General features: G+C 45.6%; 1 protein-coding gene across 1 annotated transcript in view; it reads right to left on the reverse strand.

The window, feature by feature from the left end:
- Positions 1-21,666, reverse strand: part of LOC139364637 (voltage-dependent L-type calcium channel subunit beta-1-like) — a 31,037-nt gene extending 9,371 nt beyond the window's left edge. Inside the window, exons 1-7 of the mRNA XM_071101552.1 lie at positions 21,573-21,666; positions 18,552-18,638; positions 3,132-3,251; positions 2,684-2,806; positions 2,228-2,364; positions 1,648-1,715; positions 117-277 (exon numbers count right to left, since the gene is read on the reverse strand). Coding sequence (XP_070957653.1) covers positions 117-277; positions 1,648-1,715; positions 2,228-2,364; positions 2,684-2,806; positions 3,132-3,251; positions 18,552-18,638; positions 21,573-21,662 — 786 coding nt within the window. The 5' untranslated portion in view covers positions 21,663-21,666. The remainder of the gene's footprint in view (positions 1-116; positions 278-1,647; positions 1,716-2,227; positions 2,365-2,683; positions 2,807-3,131; positions 3,252-18,551; positions 18,639-21,572) is intronic.
- Positions 21,667-22,669: the final 1,003 nt, after the last annotated feature.

The raw sequence follows: 22,669 nt of genomic DNA on the forward strand, positions 1-22,669 counted from the left end.
AGAGGTTATTAAAGCCTAGGACTGGGCCATAGCTTCGTGCAGAAGGGGGGGGTTTGGTTGAAGGGAGGTGGGGAGGGGAAGCAGCCGTGGTGCCTGGGTCCCCTGGAGGGCTTTACCTTCTTAAAGAAGGGCAGGCGGTGGATTTGGCCCTGGGGGGAGGTAACGCTGCCTGCGCTGCCCTTGGGGGAGCGAGGGTCACCCTGGGGCTCAGGGGGCTCCTCGGCATCCAGGTCCAGGGGGTCAAGGTCAAAAGCCATCGTGGACATGTCCACATGAGCTGAGGGGTGGGGCGGGGTAGAGAGAGAGAGAGAGAGAGAGAGAGAGAGAGAGAGAATATCGAGCAATAGTGAAAAGAGGAAGAAAAAGTAGAGATGTATACAGAGAAATGAGGAAAGAGGAAAAAAAGGGAGGACAAGAAAGGCAATCAAAAGCAGAGAGAAGGCCAGACACAGATCTGAGATCGAGAAATGGGAGAAATGACAGAGTTCTGAACCAGAAATAACAGTGCTGAAATAAAAGTCAATAGGTGACTAAGTAAAGAATAAATGCTTTTGGTCACGACGAAGTCAGTGCATGAGCAGGTCAGAAAAACAGTGATCGCAAACAGAACAGTGAGTAAGAGAGAGATGCGGAGAGAAAGGAGGTGGAAGAGCGAGCTATTCACTGCTGAAGAAGAAGGTGGCGGAGACGAGAAAAAGAGAGAGAGAGCAGAGAGAGAAGAGAAGAAGAGGTGCTAGGAGGTGGAGGCAGAAAAGGGGGTGTAGCTGCCCTGAGGAGGGTTTGCTGGGTGCTGGGACTGGTTAAGGTGGTGAGGGCTCTGTGTTTTGGATGTGGGTAGGGGTGTTTTAAGCTGGCACAGCCAGGCAGGAAGAGGGGTTTGGTATATCAGTTCAGGTATAACAAATAGGCTTGATAAAGAGAACCATAACTGTCGTGTATTAACGTAACACATCCATCAACGGAGAAACAACGTGTCTGATCTTGTCCGCCTGTCTTCAATTCAATTATTCAATTCAATGAATTCACTCCCAGTCGGCTCTTATCTAATAAAAACATGTATATATTTCTGTCAATCTTTCCTTCGGTCTCTATGCCAGTCTATTTATTTCCCTTAGTGAACCGTACTGTCTATCCAGCAGCGTGACTGAACTGAACTATCCCGTTGCTGCCCGGTGCCAACACTTTAAGGTATGGGCTGCGGCTCAAATTGGGCATCAAAGGGCATTACCTTTGACCAGGGCCCATAAGGCTTTGGTCAAAACTAGCACACTATGCAGGGAATAAGGTGCCATTTGGGACACGGGCCTGGTCTGGCCAAGCGTAGTGATCAGATTTGACGAGAGGAGCGCTTATATCCTCAGCTGTGTTTCAGGCTGGTCCTGTTAGCCATGCTAATGACAAATCTGCTATAGGACCCCTCTCTTTCTCTCCGTCTGACTCTCACTCCAGCAGCAGCAGCAGCACACCCACCCAGACGCTCCCCTCTACACTGCAGATATCTCATTCGTCATGGATCACTAACTATCCAACTCAAATCTGCACGGAATATTAGCGACAGGCCGCGGCAGAGGGCTATATTTATAGCTATCGTGTGTGTCTCTTCTAGTCAGCCGAGCTGTGAAGATGACCCCCTACCCCTGACCTTACCTGTGCCAGGAGGGGTGGGCCTGCGTGTTCCCGTGGCAACGTCCAGGCTGGAGCTGCCACCAGATTTGCTGTAAGAGGGAGGAGGAGAGAACAATGAGTGGATGGTTACTGGTAGGTGAAAATTGAAGTGGATTGGAAAGAAAATGTCATTGAAAATAAATGGAACTTTTCCCATTTTTAATTGTGAAGTAGTGACTGTTGTGAAGTGGTGATTGGGTGATCATTGTACTGTATTATGTTGCATGCATTGTGGAAGCTAATTGGATATGAGGGTTGGCTCAATTCAAATTGAAGGCAGTCAATTTAGAAAGTAAACAAACATTCCAATTCAAGGGCATTTATTTTCAATGACTTCTCAATAAACTGAAAATTAGACGCTACTTATTTCAAAAGTTTAAAAAAATTATAATAATTCAATTCAAATGCCTATCTGAATTAACTGCCTTCAATTCGAATTGAGCCCAACCCTGTTGGATAACAGCTCTGACATGACGGTAGCTGACAGTTAACTGATCTACGTTGCTGTAAAGTGACTGGGTGATGGGTGCCAGAGGACGTGGGTGTGGGCAGCAGCCAGTACCTGGAGCTGAGGCGGTTCTGTCTCATCTTCTGCTCCTGCAGTAGCCTGGTGTTCTCCAGTTTGACTGGGCTGGGGATGAACCCCACCTCACAGCCCTCCTTCACCAGACGCCCAATCCACCAGTCATTATTGTACTTCTGCACAGTGCACACGGACAGACAGACAGACAGACACGTAAATGCTACCCAATAATACACACACCAGTCTTCTCCTCCCTCGCTCACAGAGCCCCTGCTGTGTGTTGCCAAGGCAACCGCCGCCGCCATCGTAGCTTGCTTATCGACACATCAATCAGATATAAATATAGAACCGGATGTTTATATTATAACAAAATGCCACTTCACCATATCCCCACTGTCTTCGTAAAGCTCCAGGGGACGGGGACTAAATCATCTTCAGAAATGATCTAACAATAAGAAATAAGAAGGCCCAGTGTTGTTTACGCAGCTCCGGTACCTCCTTGATGTGTAGGAAGTCTTTGGCTTCAAAGGAGATGGCCATGCCCTGCACTGGGACGTCGTCGTTGGGCCCAGAATTGTAGCCCACATTCGTCCGCACAGCAAAGGCCACTGGTTTGGTCTGGAGGGGTTGAAGCAAGAAAGAGAAAGCCGAAACAAAGAATGAGAACGGAGGATAAGAATGATGAATGACATGAGGGCGATAGAGCGGACAAGTCTATAATGTCACAAAGACTGTTATTGAATGCTAATTGACTAGAAAGACATTCTATAATATGTGTTAACCGTGTGCCTAAAACATCGAGGGGACACTGTTAGCGAGATTAGTCAGGTGTATAGTTAGGGTCAGGGCGAATGGTTAAAGACCGTGCTGTTCTGTATGGCTGTATGGGGTACTGTATAACAGAAGGACAGGGCCACAGGGAAGGGCCATGGTGACCTCTGACCTTAGCTTTCTCGAGGGTGGCCAAGGCCTGTAGGTCTGCCTCTTTTCTCAGTGCCTCTGGGTCCTCCTCCAGGGACACATCTGAGTCCGACGGCCGGCTGGTGTAGGAGTCGGCAGAGCCCTGCAACACACACACACACACACACACACACACACACACACACACACACACACACACACACACACAGGGACAGAGTAAGGAAGTGAGAGTGAGTGAGTGTGTGTGTGTTTATGTGTGGGAGAGAGAAAGAAAGAGGGCAGAGAGAGAGGAGGTATAGAGAGAAGGAAAGAAGGAGAATGTGGGAGATGGTGGCATGGTCATTTTTTCTAGCGTGTTGTATGTTTGTTCAAGCAGGGGTGTGTGTGTGTGTGTGTGTACACAAGCGTATTCTATGGCATGACCACACGTCCTTGAATAAAAAACCCTGTGCCTGTAAAGGCAATAAAGACAGCAATAGTACTACTGGAACCACACACACACACACACACACACACACACACACACACACACACACACCTCCCCATAACAACACCAACGACAGACAGGGGGGAGAGAAATTAGTGGAATGTAGAGGTGTGTGTGGAATAACACAATCAAGGCCTTGTGCCCAACGTGATAATCTGGGATCTCTCTCCCTCTCTGCTTTATGTCTCCTTCACTCTGTGCCTCTCAGTCTCTTCTCTCAATATATTATTTTCCACTGCCTGTCTTTTCACATCTCCTTATGCGTTGCTCCATCTCTGTTTACACCATAATATGTACTGTAGTGTGTTCTGTCCATCTCTGTTTAGACCATAGTATGTACTGTAGTGTGTTCTATACTACTGACTGGTGCCTACCTCATTCTGAATGGCTCGAGGGCAAATATCTCAATCACCTATAATTGTCATCAGGTCCACCTCTCTGTGGTATTTCTTTTGTTTCACCCTTTATTTATAACTTGGAGCCACAAAGGGAACCTGCCTGCCTGGCTGCCTGACTGGCTGCCTGCACTCAAGCCTACTCCTCAAATACACACACATTACAGTCTGGCACAGAACACTTGGCTGGTGTAATATGGGTGTGAAGTGGATGCATCAAAACACATATGCAAACCTGAATCACATCTGATCAGGCGCTTTGATGTGTTTAACACCCAGTGCCAACAGATTCACTGAGTGTGGGCGTGTCAGAGAGAGAGGGGGAGATAGAGAGAGAGATAGAAAAGAGAGATAAAACGGCCTAAGGCCCGGATTTAATATTAGCACTGATATATCACTCATGAAGTGGCTATGGTTTTGTCCACTTCCACCACCAGTGATCAATGGTAACCTGAGCCTCTCCGGCTGACCCTAATCCACCCATCCACACAATAAAAACCCTGGCCTGGCCTCCTCTCCTGGGGGGCTCTGCTCAGAGCGGAGCGTTCCCTGCCTGGCATACTGTACACCACAGCCCAGCACTGGTAGTACAGCCTGGCTCACTTGTAAAGTGTTTGAGTGTTCTCTTTATGTAACTATCCCACTTGTTCGGTTTTTCCAGGTGTCAGACTCTCTCTCGCTTGCTTGCCGCATACACCCGTGGGAGGTGCAGACAAGAATGTGGACAGCTGAATGTGCGAGGCAGAATGAGTGAGTCATTAGGTGTGGGGTTTTAAAATAGAGGTGAGAATGTGGTGAGAATTGACATCCACCATATGTAATGACTTGAAATAATTCCCCGGTGAGAAAATGGGGAGTTCAAACACGTAGGTATTTGGTAATTAGCACATAAGTATGTTCTTAAGCAAAAGTGCTTTTAAAAAAAATGGTGCGATCTCAAAATCAGAAAACTTCCCGACTCCCTATCGGTCTCTCGGTCTCTGCCTGTTATAACAGCAACTGCAGGTACTGTTGCTACGTGTAGAGCCGTGTGAAAGAGAAGAAGAAATGAAAAGAAGGGTTGAGTCCCAGAATGCCCCAGAAGGTAGCACGGGTCAGGGGTCGGAGGTGAAGGTTCAGCGGCTTCAGCCCCCATCTCTACTCCAGAGCAAATAGAGACCAGACCGGACTTGAAGGACTAAATATACACAAGGGCAACCTGTCACAGACAGACATAAATACTGTATGTGAGTGAGAGCTAGGCACTTTGATATTTATTGTGCCACTTTATATGGTTTGAATTAATAACAAACAGAAAGTTGATACTTGTGCAGCCACCTTTCCCATCAAAATCAATCGGTGGCTTAGCAATGCCACGCCCGGTAACAAAGGCAACAGGTAGCCACTTCCAGGGGAGCCACCCCTGACCATCCCTACTTCCTGTTTCATTAACACAACACACCCACCCTTGTCCGGCTCCCCGACACAGACAGACATGCAGTGTTTAATCATGATGATAATAGCCGTTGCCACTTACCGGCTCTGAGTCATCCTCTAACCCATACAGGTGCATCCCAACATGGAGAGCTGATTATTACAGAAAGGTTAATTAAGATAGATGGGAAACCAAGAGGACTGTGTCTGTCTAAGAGAGAGAATAAAGAGGAGAGAATAGCTTACTGCCTCCTCAGAATAACTCTCACAGAACAGCAACTCCCTGACTGCTGCAACAGGTCCGTGATGCAGTGAAGCGAGAGGGAGCAAGAGGGATGTGTGTGTGTGTGTGTGTGTGTGTCTGTGTGTGTCTGTGTGTGTGTGTCTGTGTGTGTCTGTGTCTGTATGTGTGTGTGTGTGTGTGTGTGTGTGTGTGTGTGTGCGCGCGCGGAGTGCGTGTGTTTACAGTATGTGTGACTCACACACTCAACCTGGTCACACCACATGACAAACCCGCAGAAAAGAAAAAAGACAAAGACGGGAGTGAAATCCATGGAGAGAAAAAGAGAGGGAGACACAATTAGGGACTTAATCAATCCTTTACTAAACAAATACAGTCTGGTGGGGAGGGGAGTGTGAGGCAGGAACCAGGGTGATGTACCGATCAACAGACAGTAGGGATGCCTCTAATTACTCTTACCCTCCCCCTTATTCTTTCTCTCCTACAGCCCTCTCTCTCCTAAGCCTCTCTTTTCCTCTCTCTCTCCCATCGCCTCTCTACATACTCCTTTAATGCATACTGTCCTTCCCTCTCTTCCACTCCCTCCCTATGTCAATGGATTCTGTCACTCATTTAGTTGTTTGCTTCACTTCACAGCTCCTGTTCAAAATAGCTAAAGACCACCTGATCCCATAGCTGCTCTCCCATTGGCCAGGCCAGAGATCCCAGTAGTGTCATAGTAACCAGCCCAGCTGCTTAGTTCAGAAAGAGAGAGAGAGAGAGAGAGAGAGAGAGAGAGAGAGAGAGAGAGAGAGAGAGAGAGAGAGAGAGAGAGAGAGAGAGAGAGAGAGAGAGAGAGAGAGAGAGAGAGAGAGAGAGAGAGAGAGAGAGAGAGAGAGAGAGAGATAAACATGGTGAGGATGAGAGACACCATCAGAATAGCACCGCTCACTTTAGAAGTGGTGAAGGCAGGAGAAATGGCTAGATTAACATGCTCTCAGAAACATACTCAACAGGTGACTAATGGCTACAGCTGAGCTTATTTTATAAACATCCTGCTTCAAGGCTTTGCCTGGAGAGCTGGGCTTATAGACAGACAGTTGAAGTCAGAAGTTTACATTCACTTTGGCAAAATACATTTAAACTCAGTTTTTCACAATTTCTGAAATTTAATCCTAGCAAAAATTCCCTGTCTTAGGTCAGTTAGGATCACCACTTTATTTGAAGAAAGTGAAATGTCAGAATAATAGTAGAGATAATGATTTATTTCAGCTTTTATTTCTTTCATCACATTCCCATTGGGTCAGAAGACCCATTTGCGACCAAGCTTTAACTTCCTGACTGATGTCTTGAGATGTTGCTTCAATATATCCACATCATTTTCTGTCCTCGTGATGCCATTTATATTGTGAAGTGCACCAGTACCTCCTACAGCAACATAATGCTGCCACCCCCGTGCTTCATGTTTCATCAGACCAGAGGACATTTCTCCAAAAAGTATGATCTTTGTCACCATGTGCAGTTGCAAACCGTAGTCTGACTTTTTATGGTGGTTTTGGAGCAGTGGCTTCTTCCTCGCTGAGCGGCCTTTCAGGTTATGTCGATATAGGACTCGTTTTACTGTGGATATAGATACTTTTGTACCTGTTTCCTCCAGCATTTTCACAAGGACCTCTGCTGTTGTTCTGGGATTGATTTGCACTTTTCGCACCAAAGTACGTTCATCTCTAGGAGACAGAACACATCTCCTTCCTGAGCAGTATGACGGCTGTGTGGTCCCATGGTGTTTATACTTGCGTACTATTGTTTATACAGATGAACGTGGTACCTTCAGGCATTTGGAAATTGCTCCCAAGGATGAACCAGACTTGTGGAGGTCTACAAAAAAAAATGTAAGATCTTGGTTGATTTCTTTTGATTTTCCCATGATGTCAAGCAAAGAGGCACTGAGTTTTAAGGTAGGCCTTGAAATACATCCACAGGTACACCTCCAATTGACTCAAATTATGTAAATTAGCCGCAAAAGCTTCTCAAGCCATGGCATAATTTTCTGGAATTTTCCAAGCTGTTTAAAGGCCCAGTCAACTTAGTGTATGTAAACTTCTGACCCACTGGAATTGTGATACAGTGAATTATAAGTGAAATAATCTTTCTGTAAACAATTGTTGGAAAAATTACTTGTGTCATGCACGAAGTAGATGTCCTAACCGACTTGCCAAAAGTATAGTTTGTTATCAAGACATTTGTGGAGTGGTTGAAAAACGAGTTTTAATGACTCCAACCGAACTTCAAAGCTGAGACATGCCAGGTTTCACAAACCAGATTTCCTTGGCAAATATTCCCCTATATCTCTCCTTATCCATGAAAAACATTTTACAGTAATAAATGCTTTCAGTTGAACCCCAGTAAGGTTACTCTACCCCAAAATCCAAAAGGTGCAGCAAATACATAAATTGATCAGATAACAATGGAACAACGATAAATAATCAAGTTGCACTGCTGTCAGGTTGGAATTATGTAACTGTAAGTCCTCTGGAGTTTGGTCCAGTAGAGTTAGTAGGCAGAGCTCGTAGGTAGAGTAAGTAGGTAGAGTAAGTAGGTAGAGTTAGTAGGTAGAGTTAGTAGGCAGAGCTCGTAGGCAGAGTTAGTAGGCAGAGCTAGTAGGCAGAGTTAGTAGACAGAGCTAGTAGACAGAGTTAGTAGGCAGAGCTCGTAGGTAGAGTAAGTAGGCAGAGCTCGTAGGTAGAGTAAGTAGGTAGAGTTAGTAGGCAGAGCTCGTAGGTAGATTTAGTAGGCAGAGCTCGTAGGTAGAGTTAGTGAGCAGAGCTAGTAGGCAGAGCTCGTAGGTAGAGTTAGTAGGCAGAGTTAGTAGGCAGAGCTAGTAGGCAGAGCTAGTAGGCAGAGTTAGTAGACAGAGCTAGTAGACAGAGTTAGTAGGCAGAGTTAGTAGGCAGAGTTAGTAGGCAGAGCTAGTAGGCAGAGCTAGTAGGCAGAGCTAGTAGGCAGAGTTAGTAGGTAGAGTTAGTAGACAGAGTTAGTAGGCAGAGCTAGTAGGCAGAGTTAGTAGACAGAGCTAGTAGACAGAGTTAGTAGGCAGAGATAGTAGGCAGAGCTAGTAGGTAGAGCTAGTAGGCAGAGATAGTAAGCAGAGTTAGTAGGTAGAGTTAGTAGACAGAGCTAGTAAGCAGAGCTAGTAGGTATAGTTAGTGTGCAGAGTTAGTGTGCAGAGTTAGTGTGCAGAGTTAGTAGGCAGAGCTAGTAGGCAGAGCTAGTAGGCAGAGCTAGTCGGCAGAGCTAGTCGGCAGAGCTAGTAGACAGAGCTAGTAGGCAGAGCTAGTAGGCAGAGTTAGTAGGCAGAGTTAGTAGGCAGAGTTAGTAGGCAGAGTTAGTAGGCAGAGCTAGTAGGCAGAGCTAGTAGGCAGAGCTAGTCGGCAGAGTTAGTAGGCAGAGCTAGTAGGCAGAGCTAGTAGGCAGAGCTAGTAGGCAGAGTTAGTAGGCAGAGTTAGTGGGCAGAGTTAGTAGGCAGAGCTAGTAGGCAGAGTTAGTAGGCAGAGCTAATAGGCAGAGCTAGTGGGCAGAGCTAGTGGGCAGAGCTAATAGGCAAAGCTAGTGGGCAGAGCTAGTGGACAGAGCTAGTGGGCAGAGCTAATAGGCAAAGCTAGTAGGCAGAGCTAGTGGGCAGAGCTTGGCAGAGCTAGTAGGCAGGGCTGGGCAGAGTTATTCGGCAGGGCTTGGCAGAGCTGGGCAGAATTAGTAGGCAGAGCTAGTAGGCAGAGCTAGTGGGCAGAGTTGGTAGGCAGAGCTGGGCAGAGCTAGTAGACAGAGCTAGTAGGCAGAGTTATTAGACAGAGCTAGTAGGCAGAGCTGGGCAGAGTTAGTAGGCAGGGCTGGGCAGAGTTAGTAGGCAGGGCTGAGCAGAGCTGAGCAGAGCTGGGAAGAGTTAGTAGGCAGGGCTGGGCAGAGCTAGTAGGCAGGGCTGGGCAGAGCTAGTAGGCAGGGCTGGGCAGAGCTAGTAGGCAGGGCTGGGCAGAGCTAGTAGGCAGGGCTGGGCAGAGCTAGTAGGCAGGGCTACTCAGCTGACACCACTGAGACATGGAGGTATGAGAGGTGAGAGGCTGTAATTTTCACCAAGCAGCCCTGCCTTTCTTCTCCTGCTCTCTTCCATCTGCAAAGTGGCTTCCTTCCACTGGGGTGAATTCACACCTGCTTAGCTCTGATATCGAACAAATTGGGGGAGAGAAGGGGGGGGGGGGGGGGGGGGGAGAGAGAGAACGAGAGTGAGGAAAGGGAGAGAGAGAGAAAGAGGGAGAAGAAAAAGGAAAGAGTGGGAGTGTGAAAGACAAGAGCGTTGAATAATGAGGGGAGAAAAGCGTTGCCTTGAGGGGATAAATTATGTTAATGATGTTGCCTCTTCTGATGAAATGAAGGCCTAACCGGAGGAGGGAGAATGGTACAATACTGTTATGGAGATGTGTACATTGCGTCTACAGGCTACAGCTTAAGTTACAGATGCATGATATTTGCACGTCTGTAACTTTCTCACTCCTAATTATTTACAATGAATTCCGGATTCTCCGTAATCAAGGTAGCATCCACATTAATGTAGAAGATTTTCGAAACATATTCTATACTTATTTACAATAAAAGTGACAATACTTAATTTACCATTCGTTTCTATCGGGCACAAAGTAATCTGAAACACAACCAAAACAATCAGGAAACGCATCTAACAAATTTGTAGAGTCACAAGCTTGATGTAATCATTTCATGCTAGGAACATGGGACCAAATACTTCAACTTGACTACTTTAATAGACATGAATTCATTTGTTCCAATACTTTTGGTCCCCTGAAACGCGGGGACTGTGTACAAAAAGTGCTGTAATATCTCAACGGTTCACCCGACGATATTGATGAAAATACAAGTCAAATTAAAGCTGACAGTCAGCACTTTAACCTCATTGTATCATATCAAATCCCAAGTGCTGGAGTACAGAGACAAAACAACTGTCCCAATACTTTCGGAGCTCACTGTATCCTGTACGGGTGGATGAACAGTATAAGCATCTATCTAGTGTCCTCCTTTGTGACTGTCGGAGGAAGTATAACACGTGCTGTGAAGTCATATGCCTTTTGCCTTGATGATGGTATTAAGATCTACGGATAAAAACAGACTAAGATTCAAAGTCAGAAGGCGGTGTGTGTGGGACAGAGTGAAATAAGATCGAAAAGATAGCAAGAAAAGATACAGAAGGGAAATACAATAAGGGACCAAACCACTGATTGATTATGACATTCTAATCCTGACAAGATCACACTCTCTCGTTACTCCCCTAGGCTGTATTTCTGCCTATCTCCTCCTTCCCTCCTTCTCTACTCCCTCCTGCCCTCCCTCCTGCCCTCTGTGTGATCGGAGCAAACAGTCTGCCCAGCTGTAATCTCAGTCAGAGACAGGGCAAACACACTCAGACAGCAGAGAGGGCGACGGACAGAATCCATGATCATGCCCAGGCTCAATCCCTATTCTACAGGGCTTTCACGTCCCACAACTGCAGCACTGGCATAAACAGTAGTCAGCGGTGAAACTGGAGACCAACAAGCAACACTCTTCCAGAGGATTAAAAAGCAACAGGTATTGAGAAGCAGGGAGGTTTGAAGCTAACAGTGGACTAAAGAGAGGAGCGTTAGACATGTCTCGCGGTGGCCAGTGGCGCGTCCCAATGTCTAAACGGCCATGTGCCTTGGCACACGATGTGTGCCCGTTGGCATGACAACGGGCCGGACGACGGACATCCGTGTCTTCGTGGCCTGCTATCTAAAAAAAAAAGGCCCTGCAGTGCTGAGAGACAACAACAGAAAACGTGAGTCATGTACAGTCCTCACCGGAAATACACAGAGGTGTGATTCAGCTCAAAGTGGGCACTAATTAAGTAATATCAACAATAAGTTTTGAAAACGGACAAGCTAATGGCAGATAGACTTGCCTTGTACAACTAATTATACCGTTGAGACACAGCATTTAAAAAGGTACTTTGAAACCAAAACAACAACTAAAACAATGACAATACGCATAGGAAGTGTAACATTAAAAAAGCACTAAAACGTCAGAAAATATCCTCCTAGACGTCCACCTATCAAGAAATCAGCTACATAAATATAGCACTCTGTCTGAAATTTGTGGAGGTCAAAAACCATTACATTCACGTGTTAGGAAACACTGACGTTACGGACTATGTGATCGGCATCTCTGGGGATCCAGGCTGAGACCAGCCTGGATCCCCAGAGATGCCGATCACATGTTTCACAATAGAGGGGGCCTCATAAAATGGCTGTAGGGGCTAGGGTCTGGGACAGTGAGGCTGGCGGGTCCCTCAGCAGGCAGGCAGTCTACCAGGGGGACTGGAAGTCTAATTAAAAACCCAGCTCCTTTCCTGCAGCTGTGGCCCAGCCCAAAATGGAATCACACAACGCAGGCGAAAGAAGAGGATCAAAGAGAGCGAGAATGAGAGAGAATAAGAGACACCAGGAAATGGCGCATCCAAAACTTTTTTTTAAGTTAATGTGTCCTGTCCACCAACCTAAATTTCAATCCTCTCTGACACACTCGCCCACATAGTCTCACAGACACACTCCAACACACACACACTCCTACAGTACGACAAGGCGCCCTTTCCGGACCGGGTGCCAAAACAGACTCACCAAAAATGTAAAGCGTTTAGTTAGATCTGTCTTACCATGCCGGGCCTGCGATACCTGTCAGTCTGCTCCATACCGCGTTCGCCACGTTCGCCACACCACGGCAAACCAGAGGGGCAAAGCCACAGTCCACACCAACGACCAGCAGTGTGTGTGTGTGTGTGTGCGTGTGTGTGCGAGAGAGAGAGAGAGAGACCGTGCCGGCAAGTGTGTAAGTCCAAATGTTTGTGTGTGTGTGTCTCTGAAAGAGAGAGAGCCAGAGAGAGAGTACTGTATGTGTGAAAATAGGAGAGTGCGCTCCTAACCCTCCTAACACACACCCCCACCTCCAAGAACCTGAACCTTGTGTATGAGAAAGGGAGAGGGGAGTGAGAGAGCTGGGACTGGTGGGTGGGGGGTGGGGGTCAGGTTGCAGGACTTGTGCTACATTTGCAAACTTGGGGAATTATATTTAGCCCTGGCAGGACAGAAACAGGACCGTGAACGCAACGCAACGAGCCCCAGAAGGAGGCTTGGTATGCAGCCGTCAGTCATTCAATGCCCCCACTGACGTGGGAGAGAGGCTGGGGCAGGGGGAAAAAAACACACACAAAAAACGTTCCTCTATCCTGCTCTCTGTCTCTCTCTATACCCGGAACGGGGACATCAAACAAGGGGATGATATGGGGTCAGAGGGGAGGAAGTGAGCAGACGGGGCGGGCGTGAGGAGGGAGGGGTGAACAGTGTATCTACGGCAGCACACTTGGAACCAGTCAGCACCCAGGAGGTGAGTGTCCCTTAAAGACAAGGGAAATAAAACGGACACTTTTCAAGGCCACACAGGCTTGTTCTAAAAATCTCTTTGATTAAGTTCAGGCAACAGTTGGCATTCCTGTTCCAGCATCACAAACTGGATACAATACCGACTAGCTTTCTGTTCTAAAGTGTTGCACTTCAATGGACTATTCCAGCTTCTACTATCATGAACATGTCCCTTCTTCTTCAGATCATACTTCCTTATGTGATGATCATACTTCCTTATGTGATGATCACACCTCCTTATGTGATGATCACACCTCCTTATGTAGTGATCATACTTCCTTATGTGATGATCACACCTCCTTATGTGATGATCATACTTCCTTATGTGATGATCACACCTCCTTATGTGATGATCATACTTCCTTATGTGATGATCATACTTCCTTATGTGATGATCACACTTCCTTATGCCATGATCACACTTCCTTATGTCATGATCATACTTCCTTATGTGATGATCATACTTCCTTATGTAATGATCATACTTCCTTATGTAGTGATCAAACTTCCTTATGTGATGATCATACTTCCTTATGTAATGATCATACTTCTTCATCAATCCGAAAGCAGATACTTAGATCAATTCAAGTAGTCAGCAAATAAGTTTTAAAGCCAGCGTTCAAATGGCTCCAGCCTGCTAAACTAAGGGCCCGATTCAATCATATCTGCTTTAGTTGACATCCACATAGCTGATATTTTTACATGTCGGAGGTGGGGGTGTGTTAGAGCTGTCCAACCCACAAATGGCTCCTCGCATTATACTGTACCTAAAGCAGACATTGCCATTGGCTGCACGGAGTCGCAATAAGAGAAATCCCATGCAGACTGTTTACAAGTCCGAACACTGGAATGTGCGATGTAATCTACTCAAATATGTCATCCAAATCTCCAAACTTTCTTTTGTTTTATAGCACTATTAAATGCTTCAGGGCTCACTTCTTTAGCATTTTGGCATGTTTTTCTAGATTTAGAACAGAAAATAACGTTTATAAAAAAAAACATTATCCCTTAGGTCCATCACAGAAAATACTTTAATTGATTTAAGCATATGATGCAGAACAGTGATTACTTTTTTTTCAGAATCTTAAGGGGTTAGCCATCTGTGACATAGTTGACAAGTTGACTCAAGACAGACATTTTTTTCCAGAATCTTAAGGGGTTAGCCATCTGTGACATAGTTGACAAGTTGACTCAAGACAGACATTTTTTTCCAGAATCTTAAGGGGTTAGCCATCTGTGACATAGTTGACAAGTTGACTCAAGACAGACATATTTTTCCAGAATCTTAAGGGGTTAGCCATCTGTGACATAGTTGACAAGTTGACTCAAGACAGACATTTTTTCCAGAATCTTAAGGGGTTAGCCATCTGTGACATAGTTGACAAGTTGACTCAAGACAGACATTTTTTTCCAGAATCTTAAGGGGTTAGCCATCTGTGACATAGTTGACAAGTTGACTCAAGACAGACATATTTTTCCAGAATCTTAAGGGGTTAGCCATCTGTGACATAGTTGACAAGTTGACTCAAGACAGACATTAAGGGGTTAGCCATAGTTGACAAGTTGACTCAAGACAGACATTAAGGGGTTAGCCATCTGACATAGTTGACAAGTTGACTCAAGACAGACATTTTTTTCCAGAATCTTAAGGGGTTAGCCATCTGTGACATAGTTGACAAGTTGACTCAAGACAGACATATTTTTTCAGAATCTTAAGGGGTTAGCCATCTGTGACATAGTTGACAAGTTGACTCAAGACAGACATTTTTGCCTCTAAAAAGAAAAGTTCAATACAAACATCTGTGAAATGATTCACTTCAAAATCGCCAATAAAAAAAACAACAACCATTCTATCAGATCTTTCAGCAATCTGACGGAGTTGACGTTAGACAAACATCTGACGGAGTTGATATTTTACGGAGTTGACCAAAATTGCATTTTTCTTCTTCGTTCAAGTGGTATACACAGTAGCAATTCGTTTTCTTTTTCCTCAGTTGCTTTATGACTCTAAAAGCTAATTAAATGTAACATATTTGAACCAAAATTCATATTCCGTTTTAATCTATAAGGATGATGGAGTTGACCGTTTATGGTTGTGACCACGGTGATTGTTTAAATCTATCAAAAGTAGAGACCATGCATTGCACTATATATGTAATGAGGACATGAAAAAGTGGTCCTTATGGTATAGCTGATGCTGCTCATTCTTGATTCATTTAGGATTTTAAACAAATCTAACGCTGTTGACCAAATCTCTTTTTGGAATCACAGTTTAGTCACAAGACATTATTTTTCAATTAATATCCATTATTGCCATTTGTATTTTATTTTTTAAACACTTTTTTGGAGAGTTTGAAATTGGGATCCTTTGCATTTCCAGGCATGGAGCCGACATGGAAATGAATATTATTGAAGGTAGTTTGAAAACTCTAAATATATGTACATTTTAAGCTCAAATAACGCAACAAAATAATTGTTTTAAACTATCACGTTTCCCTGCCGGACAAGGATAGTCCCAACTTTCAAGAATCCCTGAGCAAATTTCCTACTATTCTACACATTTTGCCATAAGACTGAGATAAAGTGTTTTATTTCTCAAGTGAATTTCCTGTAATAACAACAACAAAAAATCGTGTTCATGTCTGTTTTTTTTTAAGGGGGTGGGCTGTATGCTACATCAGTGTACATCAGCTATGTGGGTGTTTTGCTATTGCTGGTTAACACTTGATCTGATTGAATCTAGGTCTAAGCTAGGAGAGCATTGGGTTGAAGGCGGGGTGGAGGGGAGGGGAGGGGAACGCACAGCTCTGGTGTCTCTCTATTCCACCAGCAGAGGGCAACCTCTGACACTGTGACAGGTGCCTCGCCATGGCGGACCGCAAGGAGTGGTTGACTGACTGGTGATGAACAGGCAGCCAGCCAGGCCACAGCATGGGGAGCAGATTGCCAGAGACAGGCAACCAGGCAGCCAGGCAGGCTAGTATTCTCAGAGCCACTCCCAAGTGTCAGCCACTCAGACTACTGTTTGGTTCCCTCTCCTCAAAGAGAAGCAGCCGACTGCCAGGCTGCACTGACAGAAGGACTGATGACATTTTCTCTTCCAATGGAAAGGGAACATACACCCGAGCAGGATTTCTCTCCCACACAGCTGAGGAAAATCAACAAGGGTGAAAAACAATGAGGAATAATGACTAACTGCCACTCAGATGGAGGAAACTGTAACTATCGGTTTATCAAATTCTCCTCACTCAAATGAGAAGAGGTGATTTCAGGGTGTATTATTAAAGATTGGCTTCATCCTGTGAACATTGCGGTCGCAGAATTTCATTTATTTGTCCTGAGCTTGGAGCAGCCTTCTTTTACGTAACACAAACCCCTCTGTTGTGAAACAGCCAATTGACCTGACCCTGGTGCCGTCAAAAATAATATTCTGTGATTCATCGTGACCTAATAGCGTTGGACTGACACAGTAGCTCTAAATGGAATGGCAAAAGAAGGAAACTGAACCCCTGCGAATGAGCCCCCAGGGATGCCAGAGTGATTATGGTCCTTCACTGACTGTGTTGTGTAGGGGGTTAGCTCATCTCATGTCTCTATGGTAGTACAGCTGGAGGCCATTGCCAGACAGTCCACTGTATTGATCACAAAAACCCATCTGAATGTGTGTGTGTGTGTGTGCGTGTGCGTGTGCGTGTGTGTGTGTGTGTGTGTGTGTGTGTGTGTGTGTGTGTGTGGTGTGAGAGGTGTGTGGAGAGTGTGTGTGTGTGTGTGTGGGAGAAGAGAAATAGATGGATAGAGAGAGAGAGAGAGAGAGAGAGAGAGAGAGAGAGAGAGAGAGAGATGTAGAATTGAATCCTCAAATCATCTTCAGCCAGCCCAGACATTGTACCTGCGATGAACAATTCCAAAGAGGCAAGGAGGGGACAGGAGGTGCATATATTCATCTTGTGTCTTTCACATCCATATTGCCTCTTCTTTCCCAGGTTACAATCACAGCTAGTAATAGTGCTCATTACTACATGCCTGCCACTCCCTGTGTATCTAAAGTACTCTATTATTGTGTACACACACACACTAATCCATCTAACCATCCTCTCCTTCCTCTCCATCCCACTGCGCCTGCACACAGAGGGGAGATTCAGTGTGCCGGTTGCTATGGAAACCAGGCAGTGTACGAGCTCCACCGCTGGCTGATTGTGTGACAGTGTGCGTGAGACTAAAGCTTAGAAAGAGGGGGGAAACATAGCTAGCTGCATTCATAGACGTAACATAGCCTGCCGATATAGTAAATTATGACATCTAAATGCAGCATTTACCGCAAATTCAGGATGTATACAGGTTGGTATCCATTTGGGAAACACCCACTTTAACGGCCCCTCCTACCGTGCATTTCCGGCTCAGAGCAGACTTACAGAGAGTTAATGAGGAGATGTGCCAGTGAGTAGGGGAGGGAGGGGGAGGGGTGCCACCGAGGATGAAGTTAGCTAACCTTTAGAATCCACAGGAGGGCTACACTCCCTGTGTTCACTGCCAAGAGAGGGGAGTTTTTTTTTGGTTTTTAGAGTGACACCCATAGCGAGCAGGTTAATGTCATCAGACAGGGGCGAAACGTTTCCGGGTCAACTGAGAGAGGTCGAGGAGGAAAAGGGGACGCATGGTGGCATGACACAGGGCCCCTTTAATAAAATGTCATGTCTGCATGATGAGCTGTGATGGAGGTGACACACGTGTGTCACCTTAAACCCCTTCCCCTCTCTCCAGACCCCCGGAAAGGAAGTGCCTCTGTGTGGTACGTTGTGTTCATTTCCTCCATGGGAAAGCTGGAGAATAGCAGGCTTCCATGGGCTCACCCTGACAGTGTTGATCAATGTACCACGGGGAACCGGGAAGGGCGTGCTGGGGAGGGTCTGAGCCCGACATGATGACCCGGAACCAGGACATGACAATCAGGATTGTGGAGTCCCTACGATACACTCTCTCACCCTCTGTCTTGTTCTTATCCAAGCTGCATAGGTCTGACCAGTCTATTGTTGATTCAGAGTGAAAAACGTTGAGTCCTGGGTAGGTGAGGGCATCCACTGGGAGGACTGCAGAGGCATCAATTGTGATCATGGGAGCAACACAATAGAGATAGGTCAAGGGGGGAAAAAATAAACAAGACAGCTATTGCACAGAGAAGGAAAGGAAAGGGGGAGGAGTAAGAGAATAGCAACGTGTAATGTAAGTACAACTGCAGAGGGCTTTGACGGGCCGCGTGCGAGTGGCCATGCAAACGCGTTTGGGTTAATTACATGAGAAGGCGCTAACAGTGCTGCCGCATAGCGGGCTATTCTCACCTATGAATCTCTTCAACTTATCACTTATCACTTCAGGCTGTACAATACAAGGTACAGTACAGGCACAGAATAAGGCAAAAAAAAAGGGGTCTTACCTGCCGGACAAAGCTGTTGGAGGTGGTGTCAGAGGAGGTGCTTCCATCGGAGCGCTTGAAGCGGCTCTTCCGCTTGGAATACTTTCCCTAGAAGGAAGGAAGATGAGGAGACAAGAAACCAAGTATAGACATTAGGGCAAGCTTCGCAAAGCAAGTCTTAATAAAACAAAGTACACTTGAACAGAAGTTATGTTCACAAAACATATTTTCTGTTGAGAGAACATTACGAAGCCGCCCAGCGTTGTTCTCGCGGTAAATTCATCTCAAGACCACAAAATTAAATTGTTTATGATACTGGGACTCCGTGATCAGGAGAGCTTCAGGGACATAGAAGACGATGACCAGAACAGATGGAGCGCTGCCAGAGATGGGAGTTAAGAGGAGACAATGTGTCCTGATCCTCTCCCAGCACCAGTGTACTCCACCCTCTTAGCTCGGCTTCATGTTCAACCTCCGTTACTTGTCATTATTCATGTAGGTTGGGACCCTGTAATGTGATTGGCTGATCCCTGGAAAATTGCCTATCCGGCTTGGGCAGGGCCCTCCATTGCATTAGAGCCCACCCTGGTCACGTCACCATGGATACGCAGTGCCGGCTAATTGCATTTGTTGGCAATCAGGAAGACTGGTGGGCTCTTGTGTGTACAGATGTGTGTGTACAGATGCCTGAGCGGAGGCCACAAGAATAGTAAACAGGAACATACAATACACACACACACACACACATACTGTATGGTTGAATATGTGCAGGGTTCAAAAGTAGACACCCACATGGGGCATATTCCTGCATTCAAAAACATCATCAACCTCTCAGAGCCATGTTCTCGTTCATGTACAAAATCATGCTCACATTGAGCACAAACTGTACAGTTTGTCGCCACACACCTGCTCCCAGCAACCCAAGCCAACCACCTCCACCTTCACCCACACACTCACACGCAGGCAAGCATGCATACACGCACGGCGCCCACAGCTATGACCAACTTTAACAGACACCCACTTTACTAGAGTTCTAATCAGAATACTCCTCAGTGTGAGCTACGGACCAGCTGTTAGAGAGTTCGAGTCAAGCTCTAGGTCCGGTCCAGCTGTCGTCCAGCTCCCCCTCTCATCATCACTGATCCGGGGCACCGTAGTCCCCAGAGGTATGGCTCTGCCTGTGCTTTAAACAACCTTTGGGGAGAGTCTGGCTACAGTAAAGGCCAGGGAAATGCCATACCGGGAAAGTAGGGAGGGGAGGTTTCCTGTTGGTAAACAACCTTCAGGGCTAAGTGACTAATTAGAGGGGGGTGTGACGCGAGCGCTGCTCTGTTAGACAGGAACTGTAAACTGGGGAGGGATGGGAGGACAAGCCTGTGGTGTGTCGCCGTCGTCCAGCTTTAACAGAGCACAGTTGAATATTCTCCAGGCAATCGTACAGCAACAGCCGGTGCAGCACGCAGAAGAACAAACCCAATCTATAATCTGAGTTATCGTAGCCAGGATTGATTTGGATCAGTTCAGGATTCTCCGGCGCCTGCTCATATATTTCCATCTCTGTTTGGGTCGGTTGTTGCCATTCAGTGTTGTTGGGGGGGGGGGGGCCTTTCCTCCAGGTTGTTACAAATGGCACCATTTTCTCTATAAAGTGCACTGCTTTTGATCAGGACCCACAGAGCTTTAGTCAACATAGGTACACTATGTAGGGAATACGGCGCCATTTGGGACGCATCCTCTAAGCGCGGTCCCCCGGTCGTCACTCCACCGCCGAGTTATAAATATGCCGGCGTAACCCGCCCGCAGGTATGTGTGAACTTTATATCTAATTGATCCGAGTGCCACGCACAAACCCTTCCCCGCCACAGGACACAAGGAGGGGGGGGGTCCATCTGTCTCTCAGCACAGCGCCAACACGCAAGGGATAGAAATCTGACAGCTAAAAGAAACAGTCAGAGAGAGTGATGGAGAGATAGGAAGAATGATGGGGAAGGGAGAGAGAGATGGAGAGAGAAAGAGTGGGAGAGTGAGGCGTGCAGGAAGCACACTTGGCATGGCGTGAGGTGTTTGGGTTGTAATACAGCCTGTGTTGTTTTTCTGTGTTGTTTTTCTGTGACGTCCTGGTTTTCGTGGAGAGACAATGATGGAGCTTAGCGTGGGCGGGTTTGTTCTGGTCATTCTCCTATTTACTTCTCTTCACTCAATTGTACGTCCAATCGTGCCCATGTAACCAGTGATATCATATACTGTAACTTCCTGGGTGCCATTTACAGCTTCAGAAAAAGTTACATTCTGAACATTTAGAGTTCTAAAAGAACAACAGCCAATATGCTGTTTTTTTGGAGGGCAGAATAGGCGTGGCTATAAGGGAGGGCATTTTAACACATGATATGATACTTATGTGTGATCTTATTCCATTAAATGTGTCTGCCAAGGGGAGTATGCCATTCATCCCCTATCATTTCAGAAAGAAAGAGCTTTGTGGAATGATTGCATTTTATTTAGTACACAATGAAAGCGAATCATCAAATGGTCAAACCAAAAATTGTCATGTCATACAACACATAAATTGTAATTAAAAAAAATATATGAAAAAAAATGTCATAGCCAATCATTCCTGTGGTTTTATTTGGAAGTGAAACAGCAGCAGCTGGTAACGAGAAACAGAAGAAGGAAATCCATCCAAAGGGACACACAGCAGCCACAGTTAATTACCATATTAGTGGCCCTCTGTGACCAAACCAATGCTTTTACTATAATAGATGAAGAATACATGCATTACTTGGTTATTACCCTGGTTATTAGGCCAGTTCACATAACGTTTTTTTTTTGCTCTGGGAATTATAGTCTACTCCACGAAATCTTATCCGCAGCTGGTTTAAAATCGTTCACCTGCTTTCCTGCTTGTATCGTTCCTGCTATGACAAGTGAAACTGTGGACTGTCAAAATGTCTAAACAAAAGCTTCAGCAACAGGCGGACTGGCTCATCAAATCCTACGATGAGATTTCACGGGTAGAATTAAGTTGTAGCCTATACTGCTTACCTGTGTGTGAGGATGTTGATCAAACATGTCCATTTGGATCTCCTGGGTTGAGGTCGAAGGCGTCCTGGACATACTACCTTTCTGTACCATTGATTTACTTTTTCAATTCTATTTTCTAATTCATATATTTATGATGATATCGCTATAGTCATTGTCAACGAAGAGAATTTACTTGCCGTTGTTTCCCAGTAGGGTGCTTCCCAAGTGTAGTACAAAAGCAAGAGCTGCGTCGTCTACAGCCGCCGAGCTCACCACCCTCCGTTTATTCGCGCAGACAATTCGGACAGTGCGCTGCACTCGAGATTCCAGATGCGAACGGAAGAGGCCCACGCCCCATTGACCAGGCCCCACCCTCATCACTGATCAATCAATGAGAGACCATCACGGAAGGGATGTCTTGTGGTTGGGTAATGGGTAAGGTAATTGGGCTAGGTTGCAACCTGATCTAAACACAGATGATATCCACATTTTTAGATGCTCGCCTCTTTCCATGTGTCGCTGTAGGCACTTGTTGGCAAGTGGTACATCAACGAAATTGTATCTGTCTCATCGCTCATTTCATCTCCATACAGAGAAACATGAAAAGCATCAATATAGTCCTGATGATGATAATTATACTGTACATTTATTTCAATGGTATACAGATAAGGTAACATTGCATTCAAATCATGAGACATTAGAATCAATAGTAGATTCCATTTAAGTTTCCCCATATGTTCCCTTTCAGCACGTTAGTCTCCTGAGCACTACATTGTTATAATGGTCATAAATACAGTACCAGTCAAAAGTTTGGACACACCTACTCATTCCAGGGTTTTTCTTTATTTGTACTATTTTCTACATTGTAGAATAATAGTGACGACATCAAAACTATGAAATAACACACATGGAATCATGTAGTAACCAAAAAAGTGTTAAATAAATAAATAAATATATTTTATATTTTATATTCTTCAAAGTTTCCACCCTTTGCCTTGATGACAGCTTTGCACACTCTTGGCTTTCTCTCTACCAGCTTCACCTGGAATGCTTTTCCAATAGTCTTGAAGGTACTGTGGTACTGTATTTATCAACTTCACTTCAGTATATATTACATT

The sequence above is a fragment of the Oncorhynchus clarkii genome, chromosome 13 (assembly GCF_045791955.1).
Source record: "Oncorhynchus clarkii lewisi isolate Uvic-CL-2024 chromosome 13, UVic_Ocla_1.0, whole genome shotgun sequence".
NCBI classification, from domain to species: domain Eukaryota; kingdom Metazoa; phylum Chordata; class Actinopteri; order Salmoniformes; family Salmonidae; genus Oncorhynchus; species Oncorhynchus clarkii.